This window comes from Eubalaena glacialis, chromosome 1, assembly GCF_028564815.1.
Source record: "Eubalaena glacialis isolate mEubGla1 chromosome 1, mEubGla1.1.hap2.+ XY, whole genome shotgun sequence".
Lineage (NCBI taxonomy): Eukaryota > Metazoa > Chordata > Mammalia > Artiodactyla > Balaenidae > Eubalaena > Eubalaena glacialis.
In genome coordinates, this window is record NC_083716.1 from 105470949 (window position 1) to 105492067 (window position 21119).

The 21119-nt window shown below is 48.3% G+C and overlaps 1 protein-coding gene across 9 annotated transcripts in view; it reads left to right on the forward strand.

The window, feature by feature from the left end:
• CFAP221 (cilia and flagella associated protein 221) overlaps positions 1-21119 on the forward strand; it is an 85520-nt gene that overhangs the window by 61774 nt on the left and 2627 nt on the right. For 6 of the 9 annotated variants that reach the window (XM_061182947.1, XM_061182953.1, XM_061182960.1 and 3 more), the window contains 9 exons: positions 313-446; positions 2082-2162; positions 2945-3052; positions 3139-3273; positions 7913-8071; positions 9423-9514; positions 15736-15828; positions 18015-18110; positions 18346-18583. In XM_061182947.1, coding sequence (XP_061038930.1) covers positions 313-446; positions 2082-2162; positions 2945-3052; positions 3139-3273; positions 7913-8071; positions 9423-9514; positions 15736-15828; positions 18015-18110; positions 18346-18370 — 923 coding nt within the window. In that variant the 3' untranslated portion in view covers positions 18371-18583. Of the gene's footprint in view, positions 1-312; positions 447-2081; positions 2163-2944; positions 3053-3138; positions 3274-4183; positions 6929-7912; positions 8072-9422; positions 9515-15735; positions 15829-18014; positions 18111-18345; positions 18584-21119 lie in introns of those variants that run through there. The other 3 variants (XM_061182962.1, XR_009699599.1, XM_061182959.1) reach the window with 3 other exon arrangements.

Genomic DNA, 21119 nt, shown 5'->3' on the forward strand with positions numbered 1-21119 from the left:
GATCTTTTTCTTTGCTGACAAGGGCAAAGAATATTCATCAGAGAGACTTTCACTACGAATTATAGTTTTTTGGAAGTAAAAATAAAATTTTTTAAAAATTGGAGAAGGGGTTGAGGTAAAGAACAAAAGAGAAACTAAAAACGAGACTACACACATACATACGTACGCACACACGTTCTTTCTGAAATGGCGTGTGCCGAGGACCCAGTAACTGGTGTGTGGCAAACGCACACACGCACACAACCGAAGACGGTGGTTTCACACAAATACCTTACGATTCTCCCAATGCACTGTTTTGTTTTTCACCCACAGACAAGAATTCCTCCAGACACCTTTGGGCGCGGGTCAGTCAGGACGATTACTGCAGCTGCTTCTCTGTGTCACCCCAGCAAGTGCTGCCCTTCGCCTTCCCGGCCTACAGCGCCCCCCAGGGCTCCAACGAGCTGGTGGGTGTGCAGGGCTGCGGTGGCCCAGGCGCCATCAGGGTCGCAGGCAGGTGCCGAGGGGAGCCCCGCCCTGTCTCTGCCCCTGCGCTGCCTCCTGAGAGGCTCCCAAGGCAGACCTGCGTCCAGGTTATTGTGATGAACGGGAAACCGAGTGGCCCCTGCTGCCCCCTGCCTGGCCCCCGGGATGCCTGTGCTCAGGCCCTGCCCAGCCTGGAGGCCGCCGAGCCCTGCCACACGGCCGGGGAATGGGGCCTGAGGGCCACGGCAGACAGAGGGCCAAGAGGGCCTGGCCTGGCCCGGAGAGGCAGGCCCAGCCCAGCCGAGCCCTCCGGGTGCGTGGGATCTGCGGGGGCCGGGGACGGGCGACCACTGCCTCTAACAGGCCAACCTCGGACCCACAGGTCCATCCCTCTCTCCCTCTCGGTGGCAAGAAGTGTGACAGTTAGCCAAATTCAAATCGTGGCTAGACCACGAGTCAGGCAGTTTCTTAAGCGCTTCAGTTCTGTCAGTTCATTTAACCTTCAACAAGTCTACATGGTAGGTTTATCCTCTTACAGCTGAGAAGGAGCCTGGGACACAAGGTCACAGAGCCAGTGATGAAATGTTGCCCGAGTTCCCCAAGTTCACGTAGTTAGCAATAAAAAGTGTGTTTTAATCGATAGTGAAAGGGCACAAGCAAAACAGTTTTTTGGTTTCAAAGAATGAACTTGCCATTCACATCCTGTAAAATGTGTTAAGCCTTGCAGATTAATCTACTCAAGAATTACAGGACTGACTTTAGAAATTCCATGTGTTTTCCGCATTAGAAAATCAAATGACTTAAAAGATGAGAGTATTTAGTTCCTAGGAAATGATAAATCTGAGATTTTCAAGCACTAAGAATTATCTGATAGTCAATAATTAATGGTTGAAAGAGTGATGGGTATGGAAAGAGGTTATCCCTGTGCTGTGGAGCCCGGCTTTTTTTGTTGTTTTTTCTAATAATTCCAAGCTTATCACTTCACTTGGTGCTTGAGTTAGCGCTGCAGGAAATTCTGTGCTGCTCAGGGTTGATGAAAAACACAGTGCTCAGCATCCCTGTCCGTAAAGGATTCTGTAATTCATTCCGGAAATACTGTATTTCACCTATTCTAAGATCATGTTTTAAAATATACAGCACCTTTGAGATTGGGAAATGTCTTATAATTGGTGGCACATTCGCATTGCATCGTATCAGTCTAACGACGGTGTCTCAGCTCGGTGAGACGTAGTATTTACTGAGTGCCTGTCACAGGCGGGGCGCTGTTGCCGGCTCTGGGTGATGCAGCAGATCCGCGTGCAGGACGTCTGTGAGGTGGTGCTTCGGGATTAGCATCCGTGGAAGGGAAGCAGCCGCAGTGGGCAGAGGAGAAGTTAGGCTGCATCCCTTGACAGAGGCCTCAGCTGCCGTCCTGAGAATCACACCCTAAGAGACAAGGGGGGCGGGGGCCCACGCTGCCTCCAAGCCACTCGCAGGAAGCAGCAGCTGTGGTCACGGGAAGGGTCACTTAGAGGGAGGGGCTCTTCGTGTAACGTGCAAAATGTAGAGAAATAGAAGCATAGCTGCTCTTGCTCCGTGATGATCACGTGTCACTTTTTTGAATTTTCACATTTTAGGCTCCTGATGGCCTTGGACCTGTTCCAATTAAACCTTCAGAAATTCAAATCAAGCAGACCTATTCCTTCTTCAATCTGCAGGTTAGACCTGTCATGTGGTTTTGTTAATTGGGTTTCTTATGAAGTGAACAGAATATTCTTGAATTTGAATTGCGCTATTTTTATTAGTTTTGTTCGATGACGGATTGTACCGCGTAGCCTACTGTGTGTATTTCTCTGCTGTTATTTTATGCGACGGGCGAGGTGTAGCAGATTCTCTTTTCCTAATGTGGCTTATGGAAACCAGGATCTTTATTCTGTGGATATACCATATAGTGTGCATATCTGAAGCTGTCTGAACTACATATGTTAGAAACTTGAAGAAAAGACACAAGTGAACAAAAGTGAGTCAGCCTTTGTGTATGACCACTTCTGTTTTTGAAAATATGCATGCTTTATTTCTTTTTTCTTTTCTTTCTTTTCTTTTTTTTAATTGAAGTTTAGTCGAATCCCAATATCTTGTTAGTTTCAGGCATACAGCACAGTGATTCAGTTATACACACACACGTATGTATATTCTTTTTCAGATCCTTTTCCCTTTTAGGTTATTACAAAATATTGAGTATAATGCCCCGTGCTGTCCAGTAGGTCCTTGTAAAATATGCATGTTTTAAACTGACAAGCCAGTGTTCAGTGTATTGCAGAGTTAAGCCCTAAGACAGGGGCGAGGAACTGTGAACACCGCTGTGTGCTGGGACCCGGAACAGGGCCCAGGACTGCACTGACAAAGCTGCTGGTTAAGCGCGGCACTCGTTTTCCTTCTGCCCCCAGGCGGCTGGCAAGTGCCTCCCAAGGGCTTCGAGTGCCTGCCTTCTCTCCCCCAGGTTCCTCAGCTGTACCAGATCAAGAGGTACCAGCCGGTCTCTGTGCAGATGTCCTCCACCAGCTACTGGCCTCAGAAGCTTGCCCGGGCCCTGAAGCCAGGAGCTGAGGTAACGGGTCCCCACCCTCGGGAACCGCCCCACCTTCCCGCCGCCCTGGCGCGTGGACTAACGCACTGTCCTTGGTCCTGGCCCAGGACGAAGCCACCGCCGTCACAGCCCTGCCCAAGCAGGACTCGGCGCCCCAGCTCCCCGGCGAGACCTCCGTCCTGAGCATAAGACTCCCTGAGGCCTTGGCCCGGGCTCCGGAGTACGACCCGCTTTATATCTTTGTAAGTGACATCAGCAGAAGTCATTGTTCCCTGTCCCTTCATCCAGCAGTTACTTCATAAGAAAACAGAAACAAATAGAAAACAATCTTATTTTTGGTTACCAAAGGGGAAAGGGGGGAGGGGTAAACTAGGGGTGTGGGATTAGCAGACACACACTACTGCACGTAAAAAGATAAGCAGCAGGGACTGACTGTGTAGCCCAGGGAAATGTACTCACGATCTTGTAATAACCTATAGGGGAAAAGAATCTGGAAAAAAATATATATTTATATAACTGAGTCACTGCTGTACACCTGAAACTGACACAATATTGTATGTCAACTATACTTCAGTTTTTTTTTAAAAAATTGAGAAAAAGAAGACAGAAGCACTAATTGGGAATATTTTTCTCTCTTTGGAATTTCAAGGGTTAAACCACATTTCACCTTTGAAATTGCTGGCCAGCCTTTATCATTTGGAGAATATCAATGTTTTTGTCTTTTAACAACTCCAGCATTTATTTTTTTATGACAATAGCTTTATGATCTTTTCTAATTATCTATAATATGCACATGTGTATTTTTGTGTTTCTTTTAAGTATAGTTGCTGTGCAATATTATGTAAATTACAGGTGTACAATACAGTGATTCACAATTTTTAAAGGTAGTATATATGTATATATATTTTAAGAAGAAAATACAACAGAAAAAAAGTAAAGTCACCCCAGCCCCGTCCCGCGGTGCTTAGTTGATTCTTTATCCCGTCTTCGGGCACCGTGTCCCTGCCACACTGACGCCTGAGTCCCTGTCTTCTACCAAATTGAGTCCAGTCTCCCAACGATGTGGGGTCCAGCCGGTTCTTCCCCCTCCCCTGCGTGTGTCCTCCTGTCACCTGCCCTCAGGGGCATCCCCCTTCCCCCTTCTACTTCTAGGCACCCGAGCCCTAAGTGACTGAAGGCCAGACAGGAAATCTGAGGAGGTCCTATGTAAGAACGGAATCGTCGGTGAAATGCCACGGTAGTTGCCCTAGTTACGGTCTGTTTTGTAAGGACACGCGCACACACACGTACACACACACACACGCAGGATGAGGAAGGTCCTCAGACACTACCTGAGAGAGTCTCCTCTGGGAGAATCTGCACGTGGGCCTCTGCATCTCTGGCAGGGCAGAGATGCTGGTGGTCACGCCCAAGGGCAGAGCTGGGACAGACGCCTGCCTGTCTCCTGGCTGTCTGCCTTGGGGCTCCTCTTCTGAGCTCTGCTGCTCTCCTCCAGGGAGCTGTGATGCTTGTGTTTTGGCCACTCCACGTGGAGCTGGCTCTGGTAGTCTCATTGGGGGCGGGGGAGGGCTGTCCCTCAGAGACATAGCGTCAGCCGGGATGGCCTCACGGGACATCTAACTCAGTGATTTTCAGACTTCACTTAGCACCAGCACCCTACCACCAGCTGAAATTTTACATAGAAGGGCAATATGTAAAAGAGGGTCCCGGTTGCTGGGCTGACAGTGGGTAAAGGGGCTTTCCTGAGGAGGGTATCCCTGCAAAACCCCAGGGTCCTCACAGTCTCCCCCAGACCCATCCTCTACCACCCCTCACCACTCTGCAAGTGAGAAAGCTGGTCTAGAGACCGGTTTTGCAGATGTAACATACATCAACATTTACCAAATTACATACTTTTCACATGGGCAGTTTACTGCATATCACTTATACATCAGTATGGCTATAAAAGAAAGAATTCGGAAAGCCTAAGAAAAGAAACAAAAATAAAAGGCAAGCAATGCTGGTCGCAACGAGTAGAGCATTGCAGTGGAGCCTTGGGGTGATATCTGTGCGCTGTCTGCAGGAGATGGGGTAGAGGGCTCTGGGGAGGAGACCCTGGGGCAGGGTGGCCTCCACGCACCAACGGTGCAGCTGAGGCCATGGAAACACTGGAGGGTTTTATAGAGGCGCGTTACTAAAGCAAAACGCAAGGCCCTTATAAACTCCAGGGTGGAGAGTCAACTAAAAATCGATGTATGTTCCCAATAGGAAGCCAAACTGAAATCTGGCATGATTTTTAAGACTTGATGGAAAATTGAAAAATAGAATTCATCTGGCCTTGACACTAGAACTTCCCTCTGTCACTGACCCAGAGGTCGTGATAGTGAACCTTCACCAAAAAGCTATAATCCAGGCCTCTGCTTGGCCTGGCAGAGGGACATACTTACACAGTTAAGACAAAATAAATGCTGTTTACTAGTTTCCAGCTTTCAGAGACAACTTATGAACGAAGCATACAGGTCTTGGTGTGGTTCCAGAATGCAGATGTTGACGATCTCAATAATACAGAAGTAAAATTGTGGAAGAGAGGAAGAAAGGAACAAGAAAGCATGGGAGTGGGAATGCCTTCATTTCACCTGAGGGGGAGTTGAAATACTCAACCAAAGATGCTGAAACAGGAAATAGGCGGATCAGTGCATCATTTCAAGTCGCAGCAAAACTAACAATAACCATGTGATTTTCAAAGTCCGGAAGGAGCCTTTGTGTACATGAGCAAGATCCTTACCTTACGTGGTAATGAGTCAGCAGATACTGTGAGGTCGATAGTCAAGAGACGGAAGAAGCAGCATGACGTTTAGAGTTAGTGACCATCCCAGGCATAAACCCAGACCTGAGCCTGGGGTAGGAGGGGCCCGCGCGAGCCCCTTGCTTTTCCCTGGGGTAGGAGGGGCCCGCGCGAGCCCCCTTGCTTTTCCCTGGGGTAGGAGGGGCCCGCGCGAGCCCCTTGCTCTTCACCACGAATCCTTCCAGCCTGGGTGAGCTGCTCCCATGTGCACGCAGTGGTCTGAGGGAAATTAAAATTAAAATAGTCACGGGCTGACCACTCAGACCTCCTGCTCTGGTAGCGATGGCCACTCTGGGGGAGGTGAGGTGTGACAACTATTAGAGACGGTGGCATGGCCATTTCCAGAAAGATTTCATCCACTGCACTTGACCCAAGGCAGGTCCAGAGAGTTGCCCGCACGGCGGGTGCCCCCCCCCCCCGTGCTGTGCACCTTTGTCCCCGGCCCCGTGAGACTGCCAGCCCCTCCCCCATCGGTGACTCCACCTCTTGGTCACACTGTGACCAGGCCCAGCTGGGGTCTCTGTCATCCTGCCCCGAATCCCTGAGGCATCCCTTCCCAGGGGCTGTCCTGATTGTCCTTTGTCACCACAGGGGTGACTCCTGGTGACGGAGGTCAGCAGCCTCCAGATTCGGGTCCTCGCCCTATTTCTGGGGAAGTAATTGTGCCGAGAGCACCTGGGCGGCTCAGGCTGGGTGCTTGCCCTGTCTCCTGTCCTTTGCCCCTCCTTCTGGCACGTCCTCGCATGCTGGGGGATTCAAGGGGCCCTGCACGGCAGCAGGACGCGTCCCCCACTTGCCCACCCACACCCGCCTTCCTCTGCTTCCTCAGCCTCCCCGGCTTCGTCTCGCCAGGCCCCACCTTTCCCCTTGTTCCCTCCCAGCCCCCCAGCCCCGACCTGGGTCAGGGTGGGGACCCAATGTTTGCCTTTACCTCTGTCCCTGTCCCCATTCCATGCGGCACGGGAGGAGAGCTGCTGTGCACACACAGATACTCCACTCCTGACTCCCTCGGGGGTCATCGCCTCCCTGCCGGCCTGCTGCCTTTACATCCGTGAGTTCGCGCAAGAGCTTCTCCGCGGCCCTGGCTGCAAATCAGCCTCCCTGCGTGACCGGAGCACAGGCAGCCCAGCGTTCGTGGCCGGGACGCCTTCATCACACCCACGATAGCCGGGCCCTCCTCTGGGTGCTGTCACGTCGCCTTCAAGTTGTTGGGGACATTTGTTTCTTGGCGGTGAGACTGGGTTCCCGTCAGTCGTGTGGAGTTCGGTGGGTTTTTAAAAAAAATTTTTTTTTAATTATTCAAACAAACAAAACAGAATCTCAACTTAGTGGTTCCTACACATCTGCAATTAAACAACCCCAAGGGAGCTAAAAGCTATGTTGTTTGGGACGAGAGCCGGGTTTTTGTTGGACAGGCCCCAGAAGGAGCATTAAAAGCCTCCACATTTTCGTATATTTTGATATAATTGCTCTGTGCGTCCGTTAGTTCTGCTGGAAAATTAGTAAAAAACAGGAACTCCCTTAAAGCCAGATACTTCATCCAAATGGAGCCTTCCTGAATTAAAAACATCACCAAAACAGTGTTAAACGCTGATGTTTCCTGGTATATCTATCACATGCCACCCTCTCCTTTGTCTTCTCTTTAAAGTTCCTTTTTAGAAGCTATTCTTTTGTTTCCAAAACCAGAAGCTCATTGCTTTTTAAAACCAGTTTCCTTATTTAATAAATCCCCCTAATTGATCAAATTTAGAAACAAATACTTTAAGCTGTTAAAGCTGCAATTTCATTTGTACTCGTTTCCATGGGAGCTCAGTGAATCCGCGTGGTATGTAATGAAGCGCTTCAACCAGAAAAGTGACATTTGTGAATGGCCGTGACCACTGCCCATCTGAAGCCACCTCTGCTCTCCTGCTTCTCTTTCCCAGACGGGCTGACAGAGGTGGGGTCAGAGCGCGCGGGCCGGGGGGGGGCCAAAGGGAGCCTTAGCTGACGCCTGTCCAGTGGCGGAGGAGGAAACCGGTCAACAAAAGAGACCCCGTTTTCCGTCTCTCCCGCAGAACCCCAGCCCAGGGTTATTTGCCGTGAAGCACCCGCTGACCTACGCGGAAACCTCGGTCGACTACCATCTGTGCACCCACCCCAAGTACAAGTTCACCAAGGAGTCCCACTGCAGCTCCAGCGTCCCCCTCACCCAGAAGCAGTTTCTCCATCACACGGTAAAGCCATCCCGGCTCAGCGGCAGAGCTGGCCCTGGGCTGCGGGGACGGGCAGGGGACAAGGAGGGAGGGTCACCGCTGGGACCGAGGAATAGAGGGTTTGCCGCCACAGCTGCAGGACAAGGACGGTAACCGTGGCGCTGTGGACCCTGTCATGCCCCAGCCCTGAAGGGAGGCAGGTGGGGACTCAGCGTCACCCCCGTCCGCCCGTACGCAGCTCCCAGGCTTCACGGTGCCCCCTTTTCAACATTCTTACTCTCTTTTTCCCTTGAAGGTCATGCCTAATATTCATCTTATCCCCACTGCAACCGTGGAAAAACAGTCACATGGCGGCCATAACCCCGTGGCCTGAGCCCCCCGCCCCCTTTGTTTGGTCCCCAACAAGGACAGAAACGTCCTAATGGACAAGGTGGCGATGTGACAAATGCACAGTGAGGAAGAGGCTCCCGAGAGCTCCTTCTTCCCCCGAATAACCAGCCTGACCTCAGCCTCCAGGCACCTCCCACTCGGGATGGAACCCTAACTCAGGTTGCGTCTCAGCCCCGCCCCGCCAGCTCCGCCTCACACCTCTTCCCGCATCACCTTCCCGCCTCCTGGTTCTGGGACTCAAGCGCCGATCCCTGTGGGCCGTGCTCCCTCCCTCTTCCCCAGCCCCGCATCCAGCCGCCACTGGATCCTCCCTGGATCCCACCGGTCGGCCTCACACACCATGTGACCCCCTGTCCCGCACCCCAGGGCCCAGCAGCGCGCCGTCACCCTCCTGAGAAGCCTTCCTTCCACACAGATCCGATCCGGTCGTTTTCCGGTTTGGAAACCCTCCGTGGTCCCTGCTGCCCCTGGGAGCAGCTCCAGGCTCATTAGCTTGGCCCACGAGGCCTTTCACGACCAGCCTGCCTCTCCAGCCTCATTTCCTGTCACCCCCGTCACGCGCCCCGCAGCCGGTGCTCTCCTGACAGCACCCTGCTCGCATTTTCCACGGATTTGCGTGCGCTTACCCCTGCCTGGAAAGCCTCTGATGAACTGACCCGTCCTCTGAATGTTGCGTTAGCATCACATGCACAGTAGTCAAAACGGATGGAAAGGCCAGACCTGTCCTCCACCAGCAGGACCGTTGCTCCTGTGCCTCATAAGTCAGGGGCGGGAGCCTCTCCGTCCTCCCTGCGTCCACGCCTGTTGCAGCAGTTGCAGCAGTTGCTGGAGCGTTGTCTTTTTTAGCCTCAGAAAAGTTCTACTAAACTTAATGAAATGATACATTTCAGAGCTCAACTTGGATTGAACAATATTGAGTTTAATGAAGTGGAAGTCCCTCCTAAACTTTACACGTGGTCCCCCTGTGCCGGCTCTGTTACAGGATGTCATTCCTGGAGTGATGACCTGGAAGAGGTTCCAGTGCCTGGTCCTCTCGACCCTGCCCGAAACCTCTCAGACAGAGATGGCGCAGAGGTGAGCCCCGCTCCCCGTCGCCTCGCAGAGGCGTGTGTGCCCCGCAGAGTGCAGAGGCTGCAACCCCAAAAGTTACCTGCCAGTAGTATGTCAGAGCATACTTTTAGTGCATCGTGAGGGAAGTCTGCTAGCCAGAGGAATATGATGGTGTGTATAAAGTCATATCTTGACTTTATCTTAATTGAGATATACTTTATTTTTTTAACTTTTACTGAAATATAGTTGATTTACAATGTTATGTTAGTTTCGGATGTACAGCAAAGTGACTCAGTTATATGTATGTGTGTGTATATATATATATGTATATATATACATATATTCTTTTTTACATTCTCTTCTGTTATAGGCTATTACAATATATCGAATATAGTTCCCTGTGCTATGCAGTAGGTCCTTGTTGTTTACTTTATATAAATTAGTGGTGTGTATCTGTTGATCCCAAACTCCTGATTCATCCCCACCCACCTCCTCCACCCCCTTTCCCCCCTGGTAACCACAAGTTTGCTTTCTATGTCTGTGAGTCTATTTCTGTTTTGTAAATAAGTTCGTTAGTATCATTTTTTTAGATTCCACATATAAGTGATATCATATGACATTTGTCTTTTTCTTTTTGACTTACTTCACTTAGTATGATAGTCTCTAGGTCCATCCATGTTGCTGCAAATGGCACTATTTTGTTCTTTTTTATGGCTGAGTAATATGCCATTGTATATATGTACCACATCTTTTTTTTTTAACATCTTTATTGGAGTATAACTGCTTTACAATGGTGTGTTAGTTTCTGCTTTATAACAAAGTGTATCAGTTATACATATACGTATATCCCCACATCTCTTCCCTCTTGCGTCTCCCTCCCACCCTCCCTATCCCACCCCTCTAGGTGGTCACAAAGCACCGAGCTGATCTCCCTGTGCTATGCAGCTGCTTCCCGCTAGCTATCTATTTTACATTTGGTAGTGTGTATGTGTCCACGCCACTCTCTCACTTTGTCACATCTTACCCTTCCCCCTCCCCATGTCCTCAAGTCCATTCTCTACGTCTGCATCTTTATTCCTGTCCTGCCCCTAGGTTCTTCAGAACCATTTTTTTTTTTTTTTTTTTTTTTAGATTCTATATATATGTGTTAGCATACAGTATTTGTTTTTCTCTTTCTGACTTACTTCACTCTGTATTACAGACTCTAGGTCCATCCACCTCACTACAAATAACTCAATTTCATTTCATTTTATGGCTGAGTAATATTCCACTGTATATATGTGCCACATCTTCTTTATCCATTCATCTGTCGATGGACACTTAGGTTGCTTCCACGTCGTGGCTATTGTAAATAGTGTTGCTATGAACATAGGGATGCATGTATCTTTTCGAATAAGAGTTTTACTCAGATACACGCCCAGGAGTGGGATTGCTGGATCACATGGTAGCTCTTGAGATATACTTGAAAAAAGTCAACGTCACAGGTGGCTAGTTGGCCATACTTCAATAAAAGCAGACAACCAATCCATGTAATTCAGCCGAAATAGTTGTGGTCCATTTTTAACATTTCAGAGTTGCCAAGATTAGCCGTCCACACCCTCCATATCCACTCCCAAAGCACCCATCTCTCTCCATGCCCCAGCCTGGCCGTTCACCGGGCGGCCCCGCAGCTGTCAGCACAGAGACAGAGCAGGCAGATGAGAGTACTGTTAGACCAAAGAAGGAGGAAATTTAGAGTAAGCACATTTTTGCTAATTTGCTCATTTAACACCTCTTCAGAGCCCTAAGATCTCAAACGAGTAGACTGATGCCTTTTCTTTAAGACACGGCCTGGTCAGTGACCTGCTCCTGAGCCCTGGAGTTTGCTTCTTTGGTCCATTGTCCTTATAAACGTAGTGAAATGAGTCGCTGGTGAGCAAACGTGACGAGTGTCCCAACACGATGATCATCAGCAGTGACCTTTTGTTCAAATCCTTCAATCCAGGGTGAGGCCCACCCCAAGGGGCAGAGCCCTGCCACGGCCCAGGAGTGGTCAGCTCTGCCGGAGCACTGCCACCAACCAGGGTCAGCAGGGACTTACACCCTCGACTGCCACCAGCGTGTCCCGGCTCCCCCCCGTCACCAGAAGGCCCCGCGGCCTCCCGGAGCTGTGTGACCCCGGCCACGCTCCGCGGCCACTCTCTGGGCCCAGTCCTCTCGTGCAGAACACAAGCCGAGCGGACTTGCTGGGAAGACCCCGCTCAGCCGTGACATTTTCGTTTTAGCAGAGGTGGGAAGGCGCACCCCGATGTGCACCTACCCCGTATGTACTACCCGTCACCTGCCCCTCCCCGGGTATTTGAGGCGGTCGTTGAAATCCAGTTTGTGACCCTGGAACACTTACCTTTACTTCTTCCTGCACTGGCAGCCAAAAAGCTCCTCCTGAATGAAGCAGAATCGAGGCTGGTCCACATGCTGTTCCCTTCGGGTTATTTCCTCAGCGCTTCTCAGCTGCCCCCCTTTGCCTGGAGATTAACATGAGACCAAGATGTGGCCCATGGTAGGGGCTCGAAAATATTCGTTCCTTTTCTGTGAGTTCATGTTACTGAACCAAACTTGGGTCCACTCGCCTGTGCACAGCAAAGCCAACCTACTGCCACCGGCTTGTGGTGGAGGCAAGTGCAGCCTTTGTTGCAGGTGCCAAGCAAAGAGTCAGGGACAGTTAAAGCTCAGGAAGCCCCAACTCCCCGATGGCTTCCAGGGAAGCATTTTTAAAGGCCAGGTGATGGAGGGGCGTCGCAGGGTGTGTGATCAGCTCGTGCACAATTCTCTGATTGGTTGGTGGTGAGGTTACAGGGTGGTGTCTCATCGTCAGTCCTCAGGTCTGGGGGCTACGTGCTCATGGTCATCAAGTAGTTAACGTCTTCCGTTTGACAGGGGTTTCGGCATCCGTGAGACAACTGAGGAATGTGCGTCAGATACTGTTATCTGGGTACCCCTCAGACAGGAGCAAGGGCAGAGGACATGGGGAGGGGTCTGTGCATCCCCACCAGCCAGACAGAGACGGTCACACACCCTGCAGCCCTCACCCCAAAGTGTGCCTTTAAAAACGCCTGCCTGAAAACCACTGGGCAGTTCTGGGGTTTTGGGGCACAAGCCACCTCGTCTCCTTGCTGGCACTGAACCTTTCTCTGCTCCAGACTCCGACGTTTCGGGTTGCTTGGCCTTGCTGTGCGTCAGGCACACGAAATTGTGTTTGGTAACATTAGCATATTTCTAAAATCTGAAATCTCCAGAATCGAGGGCTGGATGGAACAGTGACCTTGTAGGGAGAAGGAACGCTTTGGTATTTGAGAGACCTGGCTCGTAACCCGCTAACCCTGTCACCCACTCTGTGTCCCTGGGCCACCGTTACCTATTACTGAAGCCCGTTGAGCAATCATTTCCTCGTCTGTGAAATGGGGACGGTGAAGGGGTCCTCACGGACCACATGAGTTGTAAGGACTCAAGTGGTGCATCTAGCACCATCCTTAGTAACCCTTCCCACTTCTGCCCTCCCCCACGCACTAAACCTTGCGGTAACTCTGCTGCCACCATACGGCGATGACCCGCCACCACCTGGACACACGGCCTCGTTTTGCTGTGGGGTGAGGGCACTTCCGAATGGACCACAGTCATCAGTAGACCAAACACAGCTGGGTGTGGGTACCGTCCAGAGACTGAATACGCAAATCGAGCAACGGTGGGCAGTGGACACGCTGGGGTCCACCAGCTGTCGGCAAGCACCGGTCTCAGGAATTAAGAAAAAAAATCCTGTTTTTTTTTCCAAAGCAATGTTCTTGGAAAAATCTCCCGAGGCTGTTCTTTCAAAAGGCAGTCAGAATGCAGTCACCTTGGGCTTGAACTAGCCATGAATTAAACACGAAAACTCCCCAACTAGGACTTGTTACCGCCAGCTTCCGTGCCCAAGTGCTCTGTTGGCCAATTTCTTTCAAAATAAACCGTAACTGCACCACAGATTATAAAATCAAGAGAGGACTTTTTATTTCTTTATCATGGATTTCTATGATATAAGACCCTAGATAATGTTTTTATTTCTAAAAGAGTTACAGAATTATAATAGTATTCCTTTTTAAACTTCCTACACATCTGCTAATGATACCTCAACTTTGCAGTCATTTTTCTTGAATAGATTACCTATTTCTTAGCTGCTATTTCCCCCTGTATTTCTGCCCCTGAGAGTTATTGTTAAACCACGCAGTATCCTTAGTTAATGTTTATTCACTCCAAGTCATTTTTGCATTCATAATGATCAAAACAGCTCACTTGGGTTCTTTGCTCATTAATAAATTCAGAGAGAATTTACTGAGTCTCTGTGACTTCCGTGAAATCTGAGTAAGCAGCGACAAAGAAGTCATCTAATCCAGTGGTGCCCAGACTTTGGGGTTTTACAGACAACTGAAATTTCCAGAAGAATCTTAGGAACTGACTTGGAGTTGTCGACATTTTACTTTTCCAAGAAAGGCATGAAACAAAACAAAGCAAAACAAAACACCCAACCTCCGTCCACTGCCACCACCCTTTCAATTCCAGAGGAACATATTAACACATGGAAAAGTAAGCAGGACATGGTCTCAGAATTTTAAAATTAGGTGTTTGGTCTATGAAAAACCCTTGGTTGTTGCCATTCTGTCTTCCAGACCACGCTGGCCCCTGGGGAGTGGTCCAGGCTTCCACCGTCTCCCACCCTCCTCTCGGCTACACGCGCTCTGAGGTCTCAGTGGGATTGTCCGTTAGAACCTGCATTCTCTGTCACCAAGTCAGTAAATAGGACTGATCTCTGGGTGGTGGAGGCCAGGTCCCTTTTCAGTGAGGAATGGTATTAGAGACCAAAATCTGGGTTCCTGGTGCACACATCGTTACTGGGGGTGGAGCGGGGGGCTCGTCTCTTGGCCTCCTCAGCAGACAAGCCAGAGTGTGTACGTGGGGAAATGCATACATATATATGCACACACATACACACGTATGTACACATTCATACAAAAGTACACGACCACCTACATCTACACACGTATGCACACGTCCATGTGCACGTAAGCACACATATACACACCTACACCCATTTCAGGCATCATGAACCCACGCCGGTGCTTGTAATCCAAGTCCACATTCGTGGCGTTGCTGCTTGCTTCTCCCTGTTCCGTAGTTGTCTGTCTCTTCTTTCCCCGTGAGAACCCCGGTCTCCTAACACACTCACCCCCTCAGCTTTATAGAACGTCAAAAACAGTTTCAGAATGGCTTCACCTATAACCACTTTAATAGACAAGCATTTTTGCTTATTCAACAAGGAGAAGAAGCTTATCTCCACGACGTATCTGCACACACCAAGGAGGCGTCATTTAACCTCCTGGTTCTCCATTCCTGCCGCCTGCCTTACCCTCCGCCTGCAGCCTTTCTAGAGCCTGCGAGGAGGTCAGCTTCCTGCCGTGGGTCACTCTTCACTCTCTTCTGTGAGACAACACTCCTCTCAGCTTCTAGAAACTTATTCCAGAAACTTATTTTAAAAGTTTATCCATTTGTGACTCTTTTCCTATTGTCTTTGCTGTTGTGGGTTCAGTTTTTATTCCTCTAATATCATTTGAGAGGCATGTTAAGAAGGAGTTGAGACCCAAAAAAGGGGAAATTTTTTTAAAAGGTGAGTGTTTGCTCCACCAACTTGAAACAGAAGTCTGCCGCCGACTTTAAAAACAACAAAATGTTTTTTCTCCCCATCTCAATTCTTGTAATGTCCTCAACACCCAGTAATTTGTATATGAAGCTGTAAAATCATGATACCAAACAATATATAAGGGGGTGGGGAGGGGGTTGAAACTGAATAAACAGCTAAGGAAGAGTATAAACGTGGGAAAAAATATTAAGAACAAAAAGCGAACTAACTGCCCCACGCCAGCCCGACCCCCAGGAAATAGTGTAAGTTTAGACACCACAAGTTTGACAGTTCTGTTTCTAAACTCTGGGAAATGTCTTTTTTAAAACTGAAGTATAGTTGATTTACAGTAGCACTGGGAAGTGTCTTCTTTGGCGCCATTCTCTTGGGTTTGACTGGTACCTATCGCAGCCCCGCCTTTACCTCTAGGGAGACATGAGTGGGTTTGCAGGAATGAAGGAGGGCAGAACGGTAGCGTAAAACACCAGTGGTGGAAAGAAAAGTGCTTTAGGAAATTGTGTAAAGACCCCGAGACTAGTAATGTGTGATTTTTCCACAGCTGTGATTCCTTCAATTTAGCCATGCTTCCTATAGACGTCCCTGCCATTCTTGACGCCTTACCAGAAGAAGACAGAATGGAGACCATCGAACGGTACTCTTTTACTTTTGGTCTCTCGTGTTGTCTATTTTCCAGAAATAGTCCCGGTGCTATGAGAGATTTCCAAGGAGCACACAGTGCCCGAGCTTGCACCCCAGCTGAGACACGGCTAACACCCAGCCATGCCCCCAACTAGATAGGATGCTGGATTCGTGGTGGAGAACAGTCTTAAGTTCTCACACTGGCTGATCTTTCCATGCTGCAGGCACTCAGGGGAGGGGCGAGCGCAGGGGGTGCTGAGTGGGCTTCCAAGGCTGCAGAGTCGCGTGGACTTGGGTTAGTGCTCGAAGGGTGGGTGGGATTTGGAAGGGCATAAAGAAATATAGCGCCCCCAGGTAAATAAAAAATTTAAAAAAGAAAAAAACAAAAACAAAGGAAATTTTAAAAGAAAGAGCGAAAACAAACAAAAAAAAAAGGAAAAAAATAAAAAGAAATATCAGCCCCAAACTAGGCTGCTTAAACTTGATTTTACTGACTAGCATCCAGCATCCAGTGGGAATGCGTCCTTGACTCTCCTGTGGCTGTACCCACGTGACCATTTTTCCCTGTAGATAATCAGTGAGTAAGTCCTGAATATCCGAGGCGTGTGTCGGTTTTTGTGAGACCTGCCCACACACAAGTGTGATACTTGAGCGCCTGAAGCTTGGAACCCAGGTGTGAACGGGGACGTGGAGTGTCCACCACTCAAACCCCAGAGCACGAGGGCGTTTCCTGAGGACGCTGCAGCCGGGCGGGCGGGGCTGACACACGGTTACTTGAGGTTCAGCGTTGGGAGCAGCCGGGGAGACGCTCTGCAGACCCCTCCCCCATTCAGCACTGATGCGCGGACCCCTGGGGCTGTTTCCCCATCTCTGAAATGGGAATAGTAGTACCTGCTTCTCAGGGGTTGTCACCCTGAGATGAGGAGGAGGAGGGGGTGGCCGACATCTACTGAGCACTAAACGGGCGTCAGGCCAAAGCCTCCCTCACCCACAACAAGGTCGTGTTATTTTCCACTCCTGGGGGATGAGGAAGGCGCTAACGGGAAGGCGCTCTCTGCACAGCGCCAGCATCACGCGGGACTGGCCCGGAGCAGCTGCTCCGCGAAGCTCACGGGGTCGGAACGACTCTGTGCGGTTTTCACGGTGTTTAAACCCAACAGAAAACTGCTCTGCCCGCCTCTGCTTACGTACCGCTGTCAGGAGAGTGTTCCTCTTGCTAACTGTAAATTTGGAAGCCTCCGTTGATCTCGGGAGCATTTCTCTGAGTGTAGCAGAGACGGCCTCTCTCAAAAAAACTGTCCCCTCTTCTAAAGAAACAGACTTGTGGAAACCGGAGGCTCATGGTCCCAGCCTCCCCTGCAGTTACGTCATCCATGTCGCTCGGCCTCTGCCAAAGGGACAGGAGCAGACGTGAGATCTTCTCCCGAGGGCAGGACCAGGATGGGGTGGGCTCCTGCACCCTCCCTCTCGCTGCTTCGTGGAGCTGGAACCCACACATGCAGGGACCCACCTGTAACTGTCCAACAACCAAGCTCGAGGCCAGGGGTCCGCAAACGGCCGAATCTGGCCTGCCGCCTGCTTTTGCAAACCGTTTTACTGAAATACAGCCACACTCATTCATTTATGTATTTTTCCATGATTCCTTTCATGCTGCAACAGCAGAGCTGAGTAGCTGTAAAAGAGACCCTACGACCCGCAGAGGCCTTTACAGGAAAAGTTTGCTGACCCCTGCTCTAGGGGATTGCGGAGCCCAAGAGAAAAATAACCTCGGTCCCTGTGATGTCTTCTCTTACCCATAGGTTATTTAGAAATATACTGTTTCATTTTTAAAGCAGTCGTGGATTTTTTTACTCTTCTTTGCTATTGATTTCTATTCGAATTCCATGTGGCCATAGAACATTCTCTGAATGATTTCAATCTTTTGAAACATTCATGCTTTCCTTATGGTCCAAGATATGGTCAATATTGGTAAATGTTCCACGTGCACCTGAAGAGAATATGAATTCTGTAACCGCATTTCTAAACCGCTTTTTATTCTCTGCTTATAAATAACCATTCCCACTACTGTGGGTTGGTAGAAAGCTGTCAGCCTTATGCTTTTTCTTAACGTAGATTCCAGAAGAGTAGGTGGGAGGAATGTTGAAGGAATTGCCTAAGTCTTAAATGACGACAATATTTCTCGATTTTATTCCTTCTCAGCGAGCTCTGTGAGCAGAGTATAGACATCATGCTGACTCCAGAAATGATGGAGGTGGAATTCCCTATGTTGGACTACAAGGACACCAAGAAGGAGAAGTAAGTGGATGCTCCGATGGCTTAGGAAGGGGCAGCCAGGATAAAGCTCATCCTACAGGACGCACAGAACTGCCGTGCTGTTTGGATCTAAGAACGTGTCAGAAGGGGCACGTTTCCAATGCTTCAGATGTTTAGATGTGTATTTTATGCATAGCGACGCTCCCTCAAATGTTGTTGGCAAATAAACCTTTAGAACAGAGTCCAGCATTCCCATTTGCTTATCGTGTAATTTCAGAGCTGTGTTTGTGTCTTATGAGTAGCTGGATGAGCTTCATGCAGTATAAGAGGCCCAGGCTCTGGAGCCTGGCGAGACCCGGGGCCGCATCCCATTTCGCGCCCGTGCCACCTCCAGCAGCATTGCTCATCTTCAGCAACTGGGCAGTTGTGAGGGTTAAACGAGATGCCGGTGCGAAGACACCTCTCCAGCTGCTCGACGTGAACTCGCTTGGCACACGTGACTTCTTCTCTTTGCCTCTCCCTCAGGGGCCAACTAGCCGAGCAAACCGTCACCCTTCAAGAATTGGTTTTGAAGAATACTTTGGTAAAGTAAATAACCACCAGAGTTCATATGGTTTGTAAGTTTGAAATTCCAGTTATCCTTTTTAGAATTCTTTTTCTCTTTAAAAAAAAAAGTCTTTTTTGGGACTTCCCTGGCGGTCCAGTGGTTAAGACTCCGCGCTTCCACTGCAGGGGGTGCGGGTGCAATCCCTGGTCGGGGAACTAAGATCCTGCATGCCGCGTGGCCAAAAAATAAACAAAAATAGAAATAAACAAATCAATGATTTTTTTTAAAATTCTACTGAAAAAATAAAAATAAAAAAAGCCTTTTTTTTACTATTAAAATGTTAGAAAATACAGAAAAATATAAAGAATAAAATAAAAACAATAATCCTACCACCCAGAGGCAGTAACTTGTACATTTTGATGTGTGGTCTTCCAAGGATTTGTTTGTTTGTTTGTTTAAATAAACCATAAACACCTATTATATTTTGTTAAACCATACATACAGTCATCACTCGGTATCCACAGGGGATTGGTTCCAGGACACCCCCATCCCGGGTACCAAAATCTGTGGATGCTCAAGTCCCTATATAAAATGCTGTAGAATTTGCATATAACCTACGCACATCTTCCCATATACTTTAAATCATCTCTAGATTACTTATAATACCTCATACAATGTAAATGATTTGTAAATAGTTGCCAGCGCACAGCAAGTTCAAGTTTTGCTTTTTGGAACTTTCTGAATTTTTTTTTCATCCGGGGTTTGTTGAATCTGAAGATGCAGGACCTACGGATACAGAGGGCCAACTGTATGTGTTGATATATATTCATACATGCGTACCTTATATATATATGAATTCAATCATATTGTTCATATTGTTTTATCTTCTAGACTTTTATCTAGCAGTATATCATAAACATAGATGTATAGACACAGATAGCAGTATATCAGAAACACAGATGTATAGACACAGACACACATCTCTGCATCTCATTGGTGGATGTGCCATCGTGTATCATAAACATAGATGTATAGACACAGATACACGTCTCTGCGTCTCATTGGTGGAGGTGCCATCGTGTATCATAAACACAGATGTATAGACACAGACACACGTCTCTGCGTCTCATTGGTGGAGGTGCCATCGTGTGTTCACACATCCTTCTACTGATGATCACATCAACTCTTTTCAATGTTTTGCTGTTGCCAGTAGCGCTGCAACAAACCTCCTTGTGCCATAATTCCTTGCAAACTTATCAGACTGTCTCCTTGGGATAAATTCCTAGAAACATAAATGCTAGATCCATGTTCATTTTAAGGTTTTAATATATAGTGCTTCACCACCATCCAGAAAGTTCATCAACAAACCTCCTACCAGCAGAGGTCAGGATGCCCACATTCAAATGCCCTGAACAACGTGTTATAGTATCAGGCTTTTTTTCTTTACCAATATGATAGGTTTTTAAATGACCAAATCATTGTTTTAATTTTAAACTTCTTTGTTTACAAGTGATGGTAAAAAATGTCCTATGTTTATCAATTGTTTTTCTTGTTTTATGAAGGGATTTTTTGCCTATATTGTAGAAAGTGTTTATCTTTTTCTTACTTATTTGTAAGAGTGCTTCATATTTTAGGGATAATTACCCTTCCTGTGTATACTGTAAATTTCTTAGTTTGTCTTCCTTGTTTGGGGTGTTTTGGGGAGGCCCTGCCTTTTCAGAAGGGAATACCCACGTATCTTAGAGGAGCATGGGGTTCCTTTGGTTTGTTTGTGATAGTAGCAGAGGCCTACAGCAAACCAACACTTCTCAGAAAGTAGACTGGCAGTTTCTCGTAAAAGAAAATTCAGGAAATAAAATTTTTAAATAGAATTTCAGTGAGCATCTGATTTAAGCAGCTAATTAACAATAAAATATCATGTTACACTACATAGCACATAGAACCTCTGACACCTCAACAAAGAGATGTACTTTGCATTTTGTTTCAGGTTTCAAACAGTTGACTTAAGAGGGTTTTTTTCAATTAATTTTTTAAAAAATTATTTTATTTATTTACTTTTGGCTGCATTGGGTCTTTGTTGCTGCGTGTGGGTTTTCTCTAGTTGCGGCGAGTGGGGGCTACTCTTCATTGCAGTACGCAGGCTTCTCATTGCGGTGGCTTCTGTTGTTGCAGAGCACGGGCTCTAGGCGCGCAGGCTCAGTAGTTGTGGCTCGCAGGCTTAGTAGTTGTGGCTCACGGGCTCTAGGCGTGCAGGCTCAGTAGTTGTGGCGCACGGGCTTAGTTGCTCTGCGGCATGTGGGATCTTCCCGGACCAGGGCTTGAACCCGTGTCCCCTGCATTGGCAGGTGGATTCTTAACCACTGTGCCACCAGGGAAGTCCCTAAGAGTTCTAAATAAAAACCCTTTTTTTTTTTCAATTTCAAGAATTACCCCTGGACTTAGAATGGTTTGCTCCATGCGTGGGGCAATATCTAATACCTCTTTGCTTACCTGGTATTTAACCT